Below are 16,781 nucleotides of genomic sequence, written 5' to 3'. Positions count from 1 at the left end.
ATTTGGATGGGTGACCAAGATCCAGTCAAGAGTGGATCCTGGGGGATTTGTTTTACTTGGTCTGGTGATGGAGTGGGTTACTTGAGTAAAGTTAAAGAAGTTAATTGACAGGGAGAGTATGGGGATGTTGATTTTATTCCAGCTGATGTTTACATCGCCTAGTATGTAAGTTTCAAGGTTAATTTCAGCTGAGGCCCATTGGAGTATATCTTCAAGGATTGAGACATTATTTCCGGGTGGGATATAAAGGGCGATGATACAGAGGCTTTTGTGATTATTCATTTTTAATAGACCGACTGTTAGTTCTGCACTGACGAATGTAGGAATGGGGTTTGGTAGGGGAATTAAGGTAAGTAGATTGGAATATATTAATGCATAATCTCCACCTTTTGTTCTTTGAGTGGTCACATCTAAGAGTGTGAAATCCAGAAGGTAGGATTTCAGAATCAGAGATGTGGGGTTTGAGCAAAGTTTCAGAGATGGCTACAATGTCAGGTTGGTTATGACTTAGCCATGCTTGAAACTGATGTGATTTGTTGCTGAGACTCTGGGCATGGAGTGTGAAAAATGTAAGAGTATTGTAAGGGGATGAAAGGTTAGAGGAAGGGGAGGGTAATTATTTGTGGGTGGGTTAGGTCTAGGGTTGGGGTGAATGTCTCCAGCTAAGACGAGATTATTGAAGGAGGTTTAGCGTGTTTTGGTTTGGATTTAGGGTATTCTGGATGGTCTAGTATTTGTTTAAGAGCAAGTGATTTAGCAGTAGTGGAAATACTTTTAGGATTAAAAAGGTGCAGAGAGTTGAGCTGAAACAGAAGGGAGGAGATGGGAAAAAAATATTATTTGTGTGAGGGAGGTGATGGTTTTGTGTGGGAGTATGGTAAGGAGTAGAGAGTGGAAGATGATTGGAGGTATAGGAGCTGGCACAGTATAAAGTTGTTAGGAGTAGTAGGAGGGAGATGGGGGTTCAGAGTGTTAGGAACAGTAAGGAAAGCATGGTTAGAAAAAGGTAGTTTAATATGGGAGGATTTGTAGTTGGAGAGAAGAGCTGTGGGGTGAGAGGGGGTAGTGAAAGAGTGATGTATTTAATTATTGATGTATTTAATCACTATGGGTGAAAGGAAGAGGAGTAAAGAGGGGAAGGCTTTGACTGGATGGTTGTCTTGAGTGAGTGGTTGAAATAAAAGTAGGAGTAGTAGGGGTGGGTGGCAATTGGGGGCAGGGTAGGGGAGCGGAGTGAACCCGCAGGGCGAACAGAGTGGGTAGAGCCAAGCAGAAGGAAGAAACCTGGCAAAAATTATCAGTGAAGCTGAGAACTAGCTCAGAGGTAAGGAGGCACTGGCATAAGGCACTGTATGTGTGAAATTAAAAGGATGCAGAGGGTTGACAGGGGATAGAAGCTGAAATAGGGCAGTAGCAGTTTAGTAGAATAAATTAAGTATTAACAGGGCTAAAACAGGGCAGTGGTAAGTTAATAAAACAGTTACAGTACTTCTGGCTTGTATTAAAAGATAGGTAGTAGTTGAGCAATGCCACCTGGTGGCCTAACTGAGTAAGTACAATGGTAAGCTACGAGCACTCAGAGGAGGGAAAAAGAGCCTAGTAGAGTAAAGGGAGATAAAATCCATGGTAGACTAATAGCGAATGCACGCAAGGTTAATATACAACAGTGATAGGTATAGGATATATAATTAAAGGCCTATCAGCTTCAATAGCTTTATCTTTAGGACAATAGAGCATGTCATTATCAACAATGTTATAAACAAGGACACAGGCAATCTTTAAAACCTACACAGAAACCAGTTTGTGTTTGTTAGAGGCAGATTGTGCCTTTTGAACCTAGTGGACTTTACCAGAGTCTAATGCCTTAGTGATTTGTTCAATGAAGCAGCTGATATGGCATACGTGGATTTGACCACAGCCTTCAATACCATTCCATACTTTGGTATCATTGATCAGCTAATACAATCAAATGTAAGGCCCTAGATTATCCACTGTAAGAATCCAGTCTGCTAAAGTTGCAGGCACACCCTCCAAAACACAGGGTAACAAGCAGTGCCCCCAGGATCGGTCCTGGATCACGTCTTTGGTATCTGCTTCTAACATTAAAGCAAACACCAAATGTTTCTGGCAGACAGCTTGTCGATGACGACAAACTTGGAGCAGTCATTAATAACCCAGCTGATCTACATATTCTCCAGGAGGACTCAACCCATTCAAACAAGTGGTGCTTAAGCCACAGCCTCAAACTACATGCCAAAAAATGCAACCATGTGGCAAACTCGGACACTCCTGCTCCTATTACATAGGTGCCAACCCCCCTAAAAATTAACTGTCATTAGAACTTGGGCAACTTCATTCAAAAAGAACCATCCTTTGACCACCATATAACCACTCTTGTTAGGAAATCTTTTCATACAGCAAGACAAATCACCACGGGCATATCTTCTATATCCTAAGAAGTCATCATTCACCTCTACTCCTCCTTTATCAGACCAGTAATAGAATATGCTACCCTGTTGGCTATGCATATGACCCAGCTCAAGAGACTGCAGCTCTTTCTTACCAAAGAAATCAAGAATATTAATTTCTTGACTAAACATTCCAGCATTAAAAAGTACTCTCACTCTTTTCCATTTACTACCAACATCTGAGAGGAGATCTCCGCCATGTGTACACAGCCTTGAAAAATCTGGTCTTTTGTAACTGCCTACATATCCACAAAACTAATACCACTCTAGACACCCTCTCAAGAGATCTAAACTTCCGCCAAAACATTAATAGGACATGTTGGCAGGATAGACATCTTTCACCCAGAATACTTCTTTTATGGAGCAGACTTAGAAATTAAGCAAAGTAACTTCATGACCCTTTGTAAGCATAATATGGACAACTGGACGGGCAGTCATAAGCACAACCCCAGTGTGGCCCCTCTAACCCTTTTGGAAAGGGGCCACAACTATGTCAGGGTCCAGTATTAATATATATCTTGGTAAACAGCTGGGATTGTTGGCTAGGCTACAAATGGTCCACTGCATCAACAGCCTAGTATCAACCTATAACCTAGAAATTAATAACCCTTTGATGTGCAGTGATCATGGGTAGCAAAAATTGACATGAAGCTAACAATCATCTCCCAGGGAACACAAACAATATCCAGTATGATCTGTTTTGTTACTAGGTTTGTTTACAGTGTTCAACTGTTGCTTCTGTAAATACACTGCATATAATGTTGTAAAACATTACTCCAGTCTTTTTCTGGTTATTCAAGTAGTCAGCTATTTTTCTTTCCTGTGTTTCATGCATAAAAATGCACAAATTCCTCTAGGTCATCAGCACTGACTTTGCTAGTCTGTATACACCAACAACTGTAACCTGTTCTAGGGTTGTCTTTATTGTCATGGTTACACAATCAGTATTGGTGTTATCAAAGATGGTGGGCAATAGAGTAATAACAGACTGACCAGGAGTGTTCTGAGGTCCAACTATGCAGGCAGAGGGCCTCACTACCCCTGAAAGAGAAATAACGGACCACCGGAGGATGTTCTGAGGCCAGAGGACATAGGCAGAGAACCTCACAACCCCTGGAAGGTCTGTTATTTTATAATATCAATGTGGTATATTTTTGATGTAAAATATCATTCCTCCGCCTAATGTTTCAAACTTACAGTAACATACACAATTGTTTTTGAAGTATTTCACATCTAAAATACAAATTATGCAAGTACTTAATGAGACACAAACACACCAGTTACAGTTTTCTTGACTGAGTAGACTTTGTTTTCATTCATTTGATCACAACAAATCATCTTACAATGCAAGGTATAGGAATCCACCACTCCCAGACTCTTCTCAGCTGATCCTAATTGTGTCGTGTCCCTTGAAAGTGTTTTAGCCTTCTGGTAAATCAGTGAAGAGTACTGATAGTCAAAGAAGGCAAACATTATAGTTCTATGCTTCTTATTGCATAGAACATGCATGTTGATAAGGAAAACTTTTAAAATCTGTCCCTGATTTTAGGTCTCTTTTTACCTTTATCCAGAATTCATTACTAAATAAATTGAAAGGTATGTGCAGAACCTCTTCTCTTTTTCATGGAAGGTGGGGGGGGGGGGGTGACACACACACACTTTTCTTTATGTATTTTTTTTATTTTATGCTCACCAAACAGCAAAGCCACATTAAGACAACATAAAAAATGGTGGCTTTTTCTTTTTCAGCTCTTATAGGTTCATAGGTTGGTACTAGGCTATCAGCCCTAGGACCTATACAAGCCTAGACATAACAATTCCCAGGATATTTCTTCCCACAATATTTACTTCCCTGGACCCCTGTCTAGAAGGGCGACTGACGTGATTCCCGGGGTGAATTTCCTATATCCCATCCAATCGTCAAGGTTCCTTTTGAAGAGGGCCAAGGAGGCGCTCTGCTTGACATGTATGGGCAGTCTATTCCAGAGTATGTGGAGTCTCTGTGTCAGGAACATATCCCTCCAGCATGTTTTGTTTATTGTGATGACAAGGCTTGGATCCCTGGAGCATGTGGCTCTCAGGGATTGGGATTTCTTTAAGTGGAGCATGTCCAATGGCTTAGGGTTTGACATCGCTTTGTATGTTAAGCAGAGATCGCCTCTGAGTAGACGATATGCCACAGAGTACAGCTGGAGTTTTTTTTAGACGGTCAGCATAGGGCATCTGCTTTAGGCCTGTGATTCTTTTAGTGAGGTATTTCTGTGGCCTTTCCAGCTGTTGCAGATGTCTAGTGAGGTACATAACAAACGGGGTGTTGTACTCTATAATGGGTCTAATGAGGAATGAGTACAGTGGGACAATGACCTCCTTTTTTCTGGATGAAAAGCTCTTAGTGATGAGGTGTGCCACACAGAAAGATTTCCTGACTGTTGTGGCGATGTGGTTATCGAAGGTGAGACCACTGTCCACCTGTGTCCCTAAGTCTCTCATTACACTTTCAGTGTTTAGTTTACTGCCACCTATGTGGTAATTCATGGGTACATGGTTTTTCCCCAAAGGGGATAACTATACATTTCTTGGCATTAAGCTTGAACCCATGGCTCTGGCACCAAGCATCTGTTTCTGTAAGGCCCTTTTGTAGAATATCCACATCATTTGGGGATTCAATAATGGCTCCCAGTTTGCAGTCATCTGCAAACTTTGTTAGCCAGAGTCCCTTAGTGTTGGGCCTGTACTTCAGAGAAGTAGATGCCAAAGAAGAGCGGTCCCAGGACTGAACCCTGAGGTACTCCACTTGTCACTTGTCTGGAGCTGGAGTTGGAGTCGGCTACTTTTACAGTCTGGGTTCTGTCAGTAAGCCAGCTGGCAACCCATCGAGTGATGTAGGGATTTTCTTGATTCATGGCAGCCAAATATGCTGCCACCTTACAATATCTATACATTAATGCCCTGTTGAAGGCTATTTGTTGTCTAAAAGGGTACTGGTATATGATTCACCCATTATTTAATAATTTTTAATCCATATCACAACACCTCCACCTGACTTTTTGTTAGAAACTCTGTTACAGTAAAAACATTTAGACTGATAAAAATGATTTCTAATCACTGTTCTTTAACCATTTTTTCATAAACAATAACAGCATCAATGTTATATGAAAATAGCACTCTGGTATTTGACTCCTTGTTATGGTTAATTTTCCAATAAAAGAAAAACTTGTGTGTTATCAGCACACATTACACCATATTTTGTCTTATGTGAAGTGTTAATTTTTGACCTGGCAGAAATCTTGTCATGTGTTCCTCAAATGCTCCAATATATCTGCAAAAATTATCTTCCTTTATCTTAACAGGTAGACTTCTTCCTGGCTAAATACGCTTGGCCAAAATTAGGTTTGGATGCTTACACATTCCCACTTTTTAAAAACTGGCTATTTTTTCATGCAGGTGTTCAACTAAAATCCTTTCATTCACACTGACCTGACTCATTTCTATAGTTCCTACCCCTGTACATGGTATGCTATCTAAAAGGGCTGCAAGTTCCCTAACAGGCATGTGTTCTTTTTATTTTTTTTTTTTTTTTATGTACTTGTCCTAAAGCCCTACCCATAGGCTGTATGTTTGCTTCTGGCAGGCATGACATCATCTTGGTGTTCCTTATCCTCTCTGCTTGTTGACAGCATGTGGTTCTGGGAGGGGCAAGGTACACCGCTCATTTGTTTCTGCATTTGCCCTCCTCGGCCCTGAAACACTGCTGCTCACAATCCAGTGCATACCTCTAAGTTATGCCAAAAATACACAAGCTTTCAGACATGATGGTATGCAAATGACATGTACGATGAAACATATCTCTAATTTATAGTTGGTGCCTAAGCATCACTAGTATACCTTAACACTTTTCTTTTGAAATTTATTGTGCTCTTCACACCAAAATGGGTCTTTTGAAACACAGACTCTAGTATTTGATGTGTACTGGGGCTTGAACCACACAGACACCTTGATGTGGTAATTGTTTCAATAATAGTGTTGTATTGTGTAATAAATATATAGCATATTAATGCTAATGGCAGTCCTCAACTCCATGCATCAGGATTCTTCTGTATAGGCATTCATTCATTATCTGTTCTTGCTCCCAAATACTGTCTGCCCTTTACACCACTACTTTACTGAGCTTCACTAGTTGATCTCTACTTTACCTACTTTTTCATACTTAACTGTCTATTTCTTTAACAGAAACCTTCCAGAATTCCTTCTGCTTGAATTCATTAATTTTCTGTTGTGTGCCTTCTGTGATTCCTTACACTCTGTGAACATTGTTTTCCTTTGAAATTACTACTATAAATCTGTTCAGGTGCCACCCCCCCCCTTATTTTTTGTACTTGTTGTGTCTTTCGGCTTTTCCCAGTTAGGGGTTGCCACAGCGGAACTCCGGTCCGCTAATGATTGGCAGTAGATTTTTGTGTGCCAAGTTGCCAGCTCTGACGCACAACCTTCAACGAAGGTACGCATGTCTCCATACAGTAGACACTCTAGCTGAGAATCTAACAGGACAACGTCTTACTGTGAGGCGACAATGCTACCGCAGCACCACCACCTCAGTCCCTTATTTTTTGTACTAATTTTCCAAATCTGGTTTACCTATATGCTTTTCATAAGAAGCCTGTTGCTCTAGGATAGCAGTTTTGAGGTTTTGCCGTTATTCCACCCCATTTTCATCTTCTTTTTCTTCTTTACAAGGTTGTTCAGTTAAGCGTAGTATAAATCATACAGTTTCACTGTAACTTCTTCACAAATGCCCAAGGCATGTTCCTTGCAAAGAATTTAATAACAGCCCTGTTTCACAACATGATCTCATTACAGCCAAACTCTTCTACTACTTAATGGGAAATCACACAATCCAACTCCCATAACATCAGCAGGCTGCAGCCGTACACTAGGGCAGACCTTAACCAATAAAACAAATCCTGCAGAGCACAAAGATAGTTTCTTGTAGCAAGACAGAATAAAGAAGTGGACACTGATGCTTACCTTTAATAAGTGGTGCTCCATAATGAGTGCACTTACTACCCACGGCACTAAAACTGCCATTTATCTTAACCAACAGCACCTTCTGCTCGTTCATCTCAACTTCCCGCATCCTGCAAAATAAAAGACAGACTGAAAATGGAAGCTTTGATGGCTAGTGCTCAAAAGATGAATAGCATCAATCTACCCTGAAGCTACAGCACTTTCTGTACATATAAGACAGATTTCAAACCATGGTGTGCCAATATGAAGATGGAACTTTAAAATAAACCTATAGCATACGGGACAGTAAAGCAATAAAACACTACTATCCCAAAACATAAGCAAATATTTACGTGGAAGGCTTTCAGCTGTAGCTACTAACTTACTGGTTAATTGTTTTGTCATATTGATATTCTTGAGAGCTTCTTTAAATAGCCTGTTCAGTAAATTACTTTCACCACTTCATGTCCTTCCACTTCTATCAAGGTGAGAGAAATACTCTGGTAATCCTCAGTACCTAAAAACATCTCAGCCTCCATAAAGCAATGGCACTGGGATTAAACATGAGATAGTTGTCAAGGGGGGCAAATGGCACTGAAGATGCATCACAGCAAGCACAAGCATGTCAAGAATCCCTGCAGAAAAAAATAAAGAAATACCCAATCTTGATGAAAATATTTATCTGAACAGAGTATCTGACTTGGTGATGTCATTTGAAAAGTACAGTTGTGTTAAGTTGCACTTACCAACAAACAAAACACAAAGGCTAGAACCACCCTTGAAAGCTTTTGAGCTGAGGTACCAGGAAGCACCATTAAATGCTTTGGATACTGCTTGTGTGACTGCTACGTTTTATTTCCAGCCTAGTGGTTCTAGCCTTTGTGTTTTGTTGTTTTTTGAAGCTGCACTTACCCCCTATGGTAAAAGTTCAAATTCAATTACGAAAATCGCAGGAGTCGGCCGACCGGCACTTGCAAACTGCTTTTGCTTCGGGCACCGTGCGGCAAGAAAGACTGAAGAAAATGGCGTTGGCTGCATTTTTTTATACCCCTGGTGCACTGATGTCAGGGAAGAAGCGACAGCAACCGACGCCGGACCATGACTTTGGAATTCAGGCCGACTGCGGGTAGCCTGCCAGCAGGATAACCCAAGTGTAATGACTGCAACAGTGAAACACGATGAACATCACAAAGGCTAGAACCACCCTTGAAAGCTTTTGAGCTGAGGTACCAGGAAGCACCATTAAATGCTTTGGATACTGCTTGTGTGACTGCTACATTTTATTTCCAGCCTAGTGGTTCTAGCCTTTGTGTTTTGTTGTTTTTTGAAGCTGCACTTACCCCCAACGGTAAAAGTTCAAATTCACTAGATAAACCAATTGGCCTGGTTTGAATGAAAGTATTGCCATTAGCCCCCTTTTAAGAATTAGGGCATTAATGAGATAATAACTTTGTACCACATGTATCCATACATTTTAAATGAAGTATTGTCATACAGTTGTTTTACTTTTTTTACGTGTATATATGACTGTATTCTACCTAATATTATAGGCTTGTATATGTATTTTTATTGTATTTTAATATATCTGAAGTATTTATGTCATATTTATTATTTCATTTTATTGTACAATAATATTCTACTACCTTATGTTTTTAAAGAGTGTGTGTATATATATATATATATATATATATATATACATGAGTGAATTTGATACACACCTTTTTGGTGATTGGTATTAGGTTATAAGTGATATTTTTGTTTTTAAGGTTTTACAAGAATTTGCACATTAATATGAGTATTTCTTTAAGGGGGCATAGCTCAAATTATTTCAAATTGATATATGTGATTAAAATGTACATGTGACTAATTAACTATACTATATAAGATGTATTTAATTGGTTTTATTTGTCTGATGAAGTTCTGTGGTTCAGGACAAAAGCGCTTACCAGCTTTCTACTTGATGTGAATAAAGCTTTGTTTTCTTTATCTAGTGGATTTTGGCTCATTACTACGTGGTACGAATGTACATTTTGGGCAAGGCACGAAAGTATAACTGAGTTTTTCTGATTCCTCTGCTGCTTTTTGTGTTCTGCAACAGTTTTGCTTTGTGGTTTAAATGTTCAAATTCCCAGTTACTACAGTAGCCTATACACTATATGGGTTGAATACCAAAGCCTATCCAACCTGGAAGGAATAAGCTTATATATATATATATATATATATATATATATATATATATATATATATATATATGTATATCTAGAAAGCTTGTGAGGAAACTGTTACTCTATGTTTGTTTTACTTGGATCACTTGTCTGTGTACTTAATAAAGGATTTTCGACTGGAAACAGACTGCCTACCCTGCTTGGATTACTTTCAAATACTTAATTCTGTACAATATTTCAAGTTATATATTTTTATTTATTTATTTTTTTGACTTAGGACAAGTTTAAGTTCGCTACTTCTACTACCATTATCTGATCTGATTAATATAGTGATTAACTAGATATATATGGATTGAAAATCTTCCACACAGAGAAGTTTCTTGCACTGTTTTTTTTTTTTGACCCAATCTACTTGTTTAGTGGGTTGTTTGAGACTTCAGGGATACCATGGTGATTACTTGTTTTTGGAATCAAGAGAATCAAACATGCCATAAACTGAAAAATCCTGAGAAACTCTCTGGACAAAGTCTGATAATGAGTTAAGATTCTCATTAAGATTTCTAAATAAAATCCCCATCTCCTTCAACAAAAAGGTATTTTACTGCAGTGTGTCTATAACACATTGTAGAAGAAATATCCTATAATATTACGTGTAAAGGATGATTTTTGAAAGCTTATCTGGAATCCCAGATTGGTCAGAAGAGGTAAAACCCAACTTAAGGACTCTTGGCATCTTGGGTAAACTCTTTAATGTTACATAGGTTATCCAAAAAAGGGAAAAAATGCAATGCTTTCTAGTCTGCAATGAAGTGGAACTAGACACTTTGTAAATACACTTGCAGGAGAAGATAATCCAAAGGGCTTATGCAGAGAACTCAAACTGTGACCTAGAGGCAGAAATTCTGAGTAATTTCCTGAAGCCTTAGGCTCTGGAAATGTGATGGTGGGCATCTTTTATGTACAATGCTACCATAAAACTTTGCTGGGAATGACAGCAAAGTCTCTGAAGGGTCAGAATCTAAAATTTCTGGAACATCCACATATAGATATAGGTAGAAAGATCTAAAACTGATCTCCAAGAAGAGTTTTTCTTTGGTACCAGAAATATACAGGAACAGAATTCTTTGCCACTTTGATTAAATTGGCACGGATACTATGACTCCTAGAGTGGACAATTGCAAAAGAACCTGAGCGATAAAATCAGGTTGGTTCAGAGGGTGGGAAGGAGCTCCACTGAAAGGAGGATTTTATACCCAATGCCAACCGTAAGTCTCCTGAAGCACCTTTAACACTCATAAGTCTGTCAGAAACTGTTGCCAGATGGGAATGTCAAAGCCAATCATTGAGACAGGCTTTTAGACACAGGATCGGGGAGAGAGAAAATGAATAATGCTGGCATACTCACTCAAAAGTTGGAGACAGTCTCTTTTTTTGGAAAGGAACCTCGTTTCTTATAGTTCTCCTCCTGCCATCTTTTCTCGTTTCCCCTGTAAGGCCTGAGAAGGCAGGAAGTAAGTGTTCTGTTTCTTAGACTTGAAAGAGGATCTGGGAGATTTGTAAGGGGGTGAACAGTCTTAAAACCTCCTTTAAATTTTCCCTCTGTCTTCAGATTATTTGAAAATCTCAAAAACCTGGAGGTCGAGGAAATCTCCTCATCTAAAGGTGAATATAAAACTTCAGAATACAGCCCCCCCAAAAAGTTATGGTTGCAAAATAAGACACCCAACAGACAGCATCTGCACAAATATGTCTTAAAAGTATGTTTAGATACTTGAGACATGCTAGATATAATGAAATAGAGAAAGGCATTACCATCAGTGGGAACAGTATCAGATTTCTCAGTCTATTCAAAAAACAGAACTTCCCACTTATGGATCACATAGTTAAGTATTTATATGTCAAACTGTAAAGACAAAAAAAATCTCTTTACCAAATCCACACAAAATCTTCCTCTCTTCTACAGGAGAAGGTATTATTCTGAGATGGACCCTAAATGGCCCATCTCAATACCGGAAGATTGCCAAATTCCGGTAATAACGGCCACAGAGGTAAAAAAACGCACTCTCCAAAGCTAAGAATACAGCATCCATGGGACTAGATGACATCCCGGGCTGTGTACTACATGAACGACAATATGAACTGGCACCTCACCTAAGTGTCATATTTAATCATAGCCTCACCTCAGGTTTCGTGCCCACTGAGTGGCGCAAAGCTACAGTTATCCCACTCCACAAGGGGGGATACACCTTGGATCCCGGAAACTACCGTCCCATCAGTCTGACAAGCATTATCTGCAAGGCCATGGAGCATATTATCATGGAACTTATAAACAAAGACATTGGCAACCTTCAAACACTGGACCCCACCCAGTATGGGTTCGTGAAGGGCCGATCTTGTCTCCTGAACCTGATTGACTTCTTCGAATCAGTCTCCAGAGCCATGGAAAAGGGTAAGGTGGGTCCACACATCCTATCTAGACCTTGCCAAGGCCTTTGACACCATCCCCCAACTCTGGAATCATAGATAAACTTACTAAGCTGGGCATTAATCCCCACGTCACTCAATGGGTTGCTAACTGGCTTACTGATAGAACCCACACTGTAAAGGTAGCCGGCTCCAAATCCAGCTCCAGACAAGTGAAGTACCTCAGGGTTCAGTCCTGGGACCGCTCTTGTTTGGCATCTACTTCTCTGAAGTACAGGCCAACACTAAGGGACTCTGGCTAACAAAGTTCGCAGATGACTGCAAACTGGGAGCCATTATTGAATCCCCAAATTATGTGGATATTCTACAAAAAGGCCTTACAGAAACAGATGCTTGGTGCCAGAGCCATGGGCTCAAGCTCAATGCCAAGAAATGTATAGTTATCCCCTTTGGGAAAAAACATGTATCCGTGAATTACCATATAGGTGGCAGTACACTAAACACCGAAAGTGTGATAAGAGACTTAGGGACACAGGTGGACAGTGGTCTCACCTTCGATAACCACATCACCACAACAGTCAGGAAATCCTTCTATGTGGCACACCTCATCACTGAGGGCTTTTCATCCAGAAAAAAGGAGGTCATTGTCCCAGTGTACTCATCCCTCATTAGACCCATTATAGAATACAATGCCCCATTTGGTATGTACCTCTCAAGACATCTGCAACAACTGGAAAGGTCACAGAAATACCTCACTAAAAGAATCACAGGCCTAAAGCAGATGCCCTACGCTGACCGCCTTAAAAAACTCCAGCTATACTCTGTCGCATATCGTCTACTCAGAGGCGATCTCTGCTTAACATACAAGGCCATGTCAAACCCAGAGCTGTTGGACATGCTACACAAAGAAATCCCAATCCCTCAGAACCACACGCTCCAGGGATCTAAACCTTGTCATCACAATAAACAAAACATGCTGGAGGGATAGGTTCCTGACCCAGAGACTCCCCAGACTCTGGAACAGATTGCCCATACATGTCAAGCAGAGTGCCTCTTTGGCCCTCTTCAGAAGAAACCTTGACGATTGGATGGGAGAAAGGAAATTCACCCCGGGGATCACATCAGTTAGACAGGGGGTCCAGGGAAGTAAATAGTGTGGGAAGTAATAGCTAGGGAATTGTTATGACTAGGCTTGTATAGGCCCTAGGGCTGATAGCCTAGTACCAACCTATGAATCTAAAACTTATCTGCTTTATTGAGACTGAAGTTTGCGAAGAAAGACTTTTAAACAAGAAACATCTTTATTAAATCATGTACTGCATAGGCAATCATACATTTAAATAAATGAAAACAAGCCATATTGACAACGTGAGTTACAAACATACATCACAAACCATGTTGACATAATTGTAGTGGCAAACATTGTGCATCACTTGTAATCTATCCAGTCATCATCGAACATTACACAGCTCATTCAAATCCTACTTTCTTTTAAATTTCATTCCTTCCCTGCATGCATTGTTCCCAAAATTCCCTATATAATTTGCTACTATCACTTCTAATGATCCCAGTTCCAGTTGTTTTATCTCTGTTACTATATTCACTACTTCTAGTAAAGTTGGTTCAGACTTTGGTTTATTTTCTTGTAATTGCTTTTTTGGTAGCCACCATAATTAGACTCAGCAAGACCTTACCACGTCTAGTCTAGGCAATTCTGATTCTGTATCAAAGCTCAAAAAAATAATTTCCTTAGTTAAACCAATTTGCTCACCCAGTATCTATGACAGAGTACTCTGTAAGGAATCTTTAAAGTCTGCCAATTCATTACACTCCCAGAAAATATGTTCCTATTTACCTCTTTCGTCCCCATCACACCTCCAACATGTGCCGTCTACCGGAGGAAAAATTCTTTAGAATTTAACTGGGGTATAAAAAATACCCATGTAAATACTTAACAAGCAAAGATTCAAAATATTTTAGACTGTTGCATATTTGGGAGACATACATACATCCCCTATTGTTTATTTGTGAATTGCTTATACAATCTCTCTTCCCAATACTTTCTAACCTCCTCTGATTGATTCTTATATTTATCGTGCAATATTTTGTATGCTTTACTAATTATTCCTTTTTTATTACCAGCTTCTGTTCTAGATTCTACTAAAAACTCCACTAGTGTTGGTCTTTCACTTAGGATACCCTTATTTCTTTCTCTAACTATACTCTGACATCAATCCTTGATAGGGAAGGCAATCTCTATCATGCAGTCCAAATAAATTCTTGGCTTCTTCCCATTCTATGAACTTTCCCTCTCGAATTATTTGCTCCTAATACATTGGTTCTTTTTCTCCAATAAATTCCAGGCCTCTTTTGCCTAATGTCTGTATCCCTAATTGCAGTTGTCCCCATCAGCAGAATCTCCTTTCTTCATTCCCATGTTGACTTGGTTCTTTCTGCTACTTTATGAATATAATATTCTGCATGGTTATTTTCCATATGGATGTGCATCAAAAATCCCAGTTTCTCCTTGTTTCTTGAGCTTCCCCCGTTTCATCATAATCCCTTTACACTTTGAATTACAGGTTTCTGCCTGTGCTATGTATAGGATCCTTAACAGTGTAGTTCTGAAATACCCCTTCAAATTGGGTAATCCCAAACCGCCAAGCTCAACTGGAAGAAATCAGCTTAACCTACTTGACTCGCAGTCTTACCCTCCCAGATAAAATCCTTCAGCTCTTTAATTGCTATCCACAACTTCTCCTCTGATTGATAACAATATGCCTGGTCTGTGAATAAAACTAAAAGGACTAAAAACATTTTAACTTATTGTAGTTTGCTATCCATATAACAGAGCTTCCAATTTCTCAGTTTTGTATTACCTTTTGTTTAATTTCTTTCCACATATCCTTAGCTGCCACACCAGAATCAATTTTAAACCATACTCCTAAATATTTCATTTTATCATGTCCCAATAAATATGGATATTGCTGAACCAATTTATGTGTGGGTACAAAATTTACAGCTATTCCCTTTATTTTAGCTTCATTAATTTTGTATCCTGAAAAGATTTGAAACTGCCTCAAAAATGTTCCACAATACTGTAATGTCATTTTCTGGTTTTATCAGGTATAACTGCAAATAGAGACAGCTTTTCTTGGCTACCACATCAATTATATCCTTGAATTTCTAAGTTCCTCTGCTCAAAAAGAAATTATCAGACAGGAACCCACTCACTTTAATTTTCCCCTCTAATCCCTCATATATCCTCCTAATCAACTTTATAATTTTACCAGGGAATGCTAATGCTTCCATTGCCCTTTTCAAACTCACAACTTACTCTGCAATAAGAACCACCACTAACAGTGGTACTTTCTTACATCTAGCTTCCCTCTGATCATCGTTGTTCTGATAATGTTGTTATATGTTTGCCTCCCCGCCACAAAACCATACTGATCCATGTCCATCAATTTTGGCATCGCATTTGCCATTCTTTTAGCCAATATAGACAAACATGTTATAATCATGGTTTAGGACTGAACGGGCCTGTATGAAGTTGTATTTGATGGGTCTTTACCCTCTAGGTATTACAGACACCACTGCTTTCTTCCAGGAAGTTGATACTTCTCCTCCTCTTAAAATACTGTTAAACAAAACCTTCCAGATCTTTATCAATTTTTTTCACTCTTAGCTCCCAGACGTCCACAGGAATACCATCCATTCCTAGGGACATTCCTGTTGATTGGCTATACGTCACCACTTTTATCTCATTTCCAGCTATCCTAACAATTAATAATTGAGCCTCATCTGCCTCTAACCTTGGCATATTTAATTCTTCCATAAACATTTTCATTTGTACCTTTTCTTGATCTCAATATTTCTCTGCTTTATACAGACTTTCATTAAATTTCTAAAATAGTTCTAGTACCTGTACAGGATCTCATTATTTTCCTGCTATGGGCTCCCTAAGCTTTGTGACAAACCCCTTCTACTTTCTGTTGCCTGCTTTGCACTAAATGTTTTTGTGCTCTGGGATTATTATCACAAAACAGTTGCTTAACAGCAATTTTTGTAAACTCATGCATATTATCAAGGTAATCCTTTATTTTCTGCTTAGGACTCTGCAATTTCTCCTATTCTTGTTCTGTGAGATTCCCCCATTTTAAAATACTTTGTCAGTCCCTATAAATAATTCTTGTTGCTTCTAAACTATATCACTTTCTTTTATTTCCACCCCACTTTTAAACTCCACTTTTATCCCACTCCCTAGCTATATTTTCGGAAGAAATGTGTCTTCTCTAAAAATTCCTGAAAGATTTCCACTCCCCATTCCTTAAATTCCTCTCTTTTCAACAGATAGATGAGAATGTGCCAGTGTCCCATTTTTATTTTAGCTATTATTAGCTTGTGATCTGAAATAGTTACTGTATACATATCAAAACTGTAAATTAAATGCACATGTTCCTATGAAATGTAAGTGCTGCCTAGCCTAGCCCAGTTTTTGCATCTTGGGGAATAATATGTAAATTCACTCTGAACTTCTACTACTGAATTCACATCTTCCATGTTAAATATTTTCTTAAATTTCTTCAAAAATCTATCCCCCTTTGTTATTGTTTCCCTTCTGGGCTCCCTACCCCAGACACATCTGGTCTGCTGTAGATCAAATTCCAGTCCTCACCTTTAAATAATATTCTCTGTTGAAAACAGATTTCTCCCATAA

The 16,781-nt window shown here is 39.1% G+C and overlaps 1 protein-coding gene across 4 annotated transcripts in view; it reads right to left on the bottom strand.

Annotated features, from left to right (window-relative positions):
* LOC122787576 (apoptosis-inducing factor 3-like) overlaps positions 1–16,781 on the bottom strand; it is a 1,199,414-nt gene that overhangs the window by 927,111 nt on the left and 255,522 nt on the right. For all 4 annotated transcript variants that reach the window (XM_044054360.1, XM_044054361.1, XM_044054359.1 and 1 more), the window contains one exon: positions 7,494–7,603. In XM_044054360.1, coding sequence (XP_043910295.1) covers positions 7,494–7,603 — 110 coding nt within the window. The remainder of the gene's footprint in view (positions 1–7,493; positions 7,604–16,781) is intronic.

The sequence above is a fragment of the Protopterus annectens genome, chromosome 13.part0, assembly GCF_019279795.1.
Source record: "Protopterus annectens isolate FY-2018-M chromosome 13.part0, PAN1.0, whole genome shotgun sequence".
Taxonomy (NCBI): Eukaryota; Metazoa; Chordata; order Ceratodontiformes; family Protopteridae; genus Protopterus; species Protopterus annectens.
The sequence above is the reverse complement of the archived record's forward strand: the minus strand, read 5'-3'. Positions and strand labels throughout refer to the sequence as shown.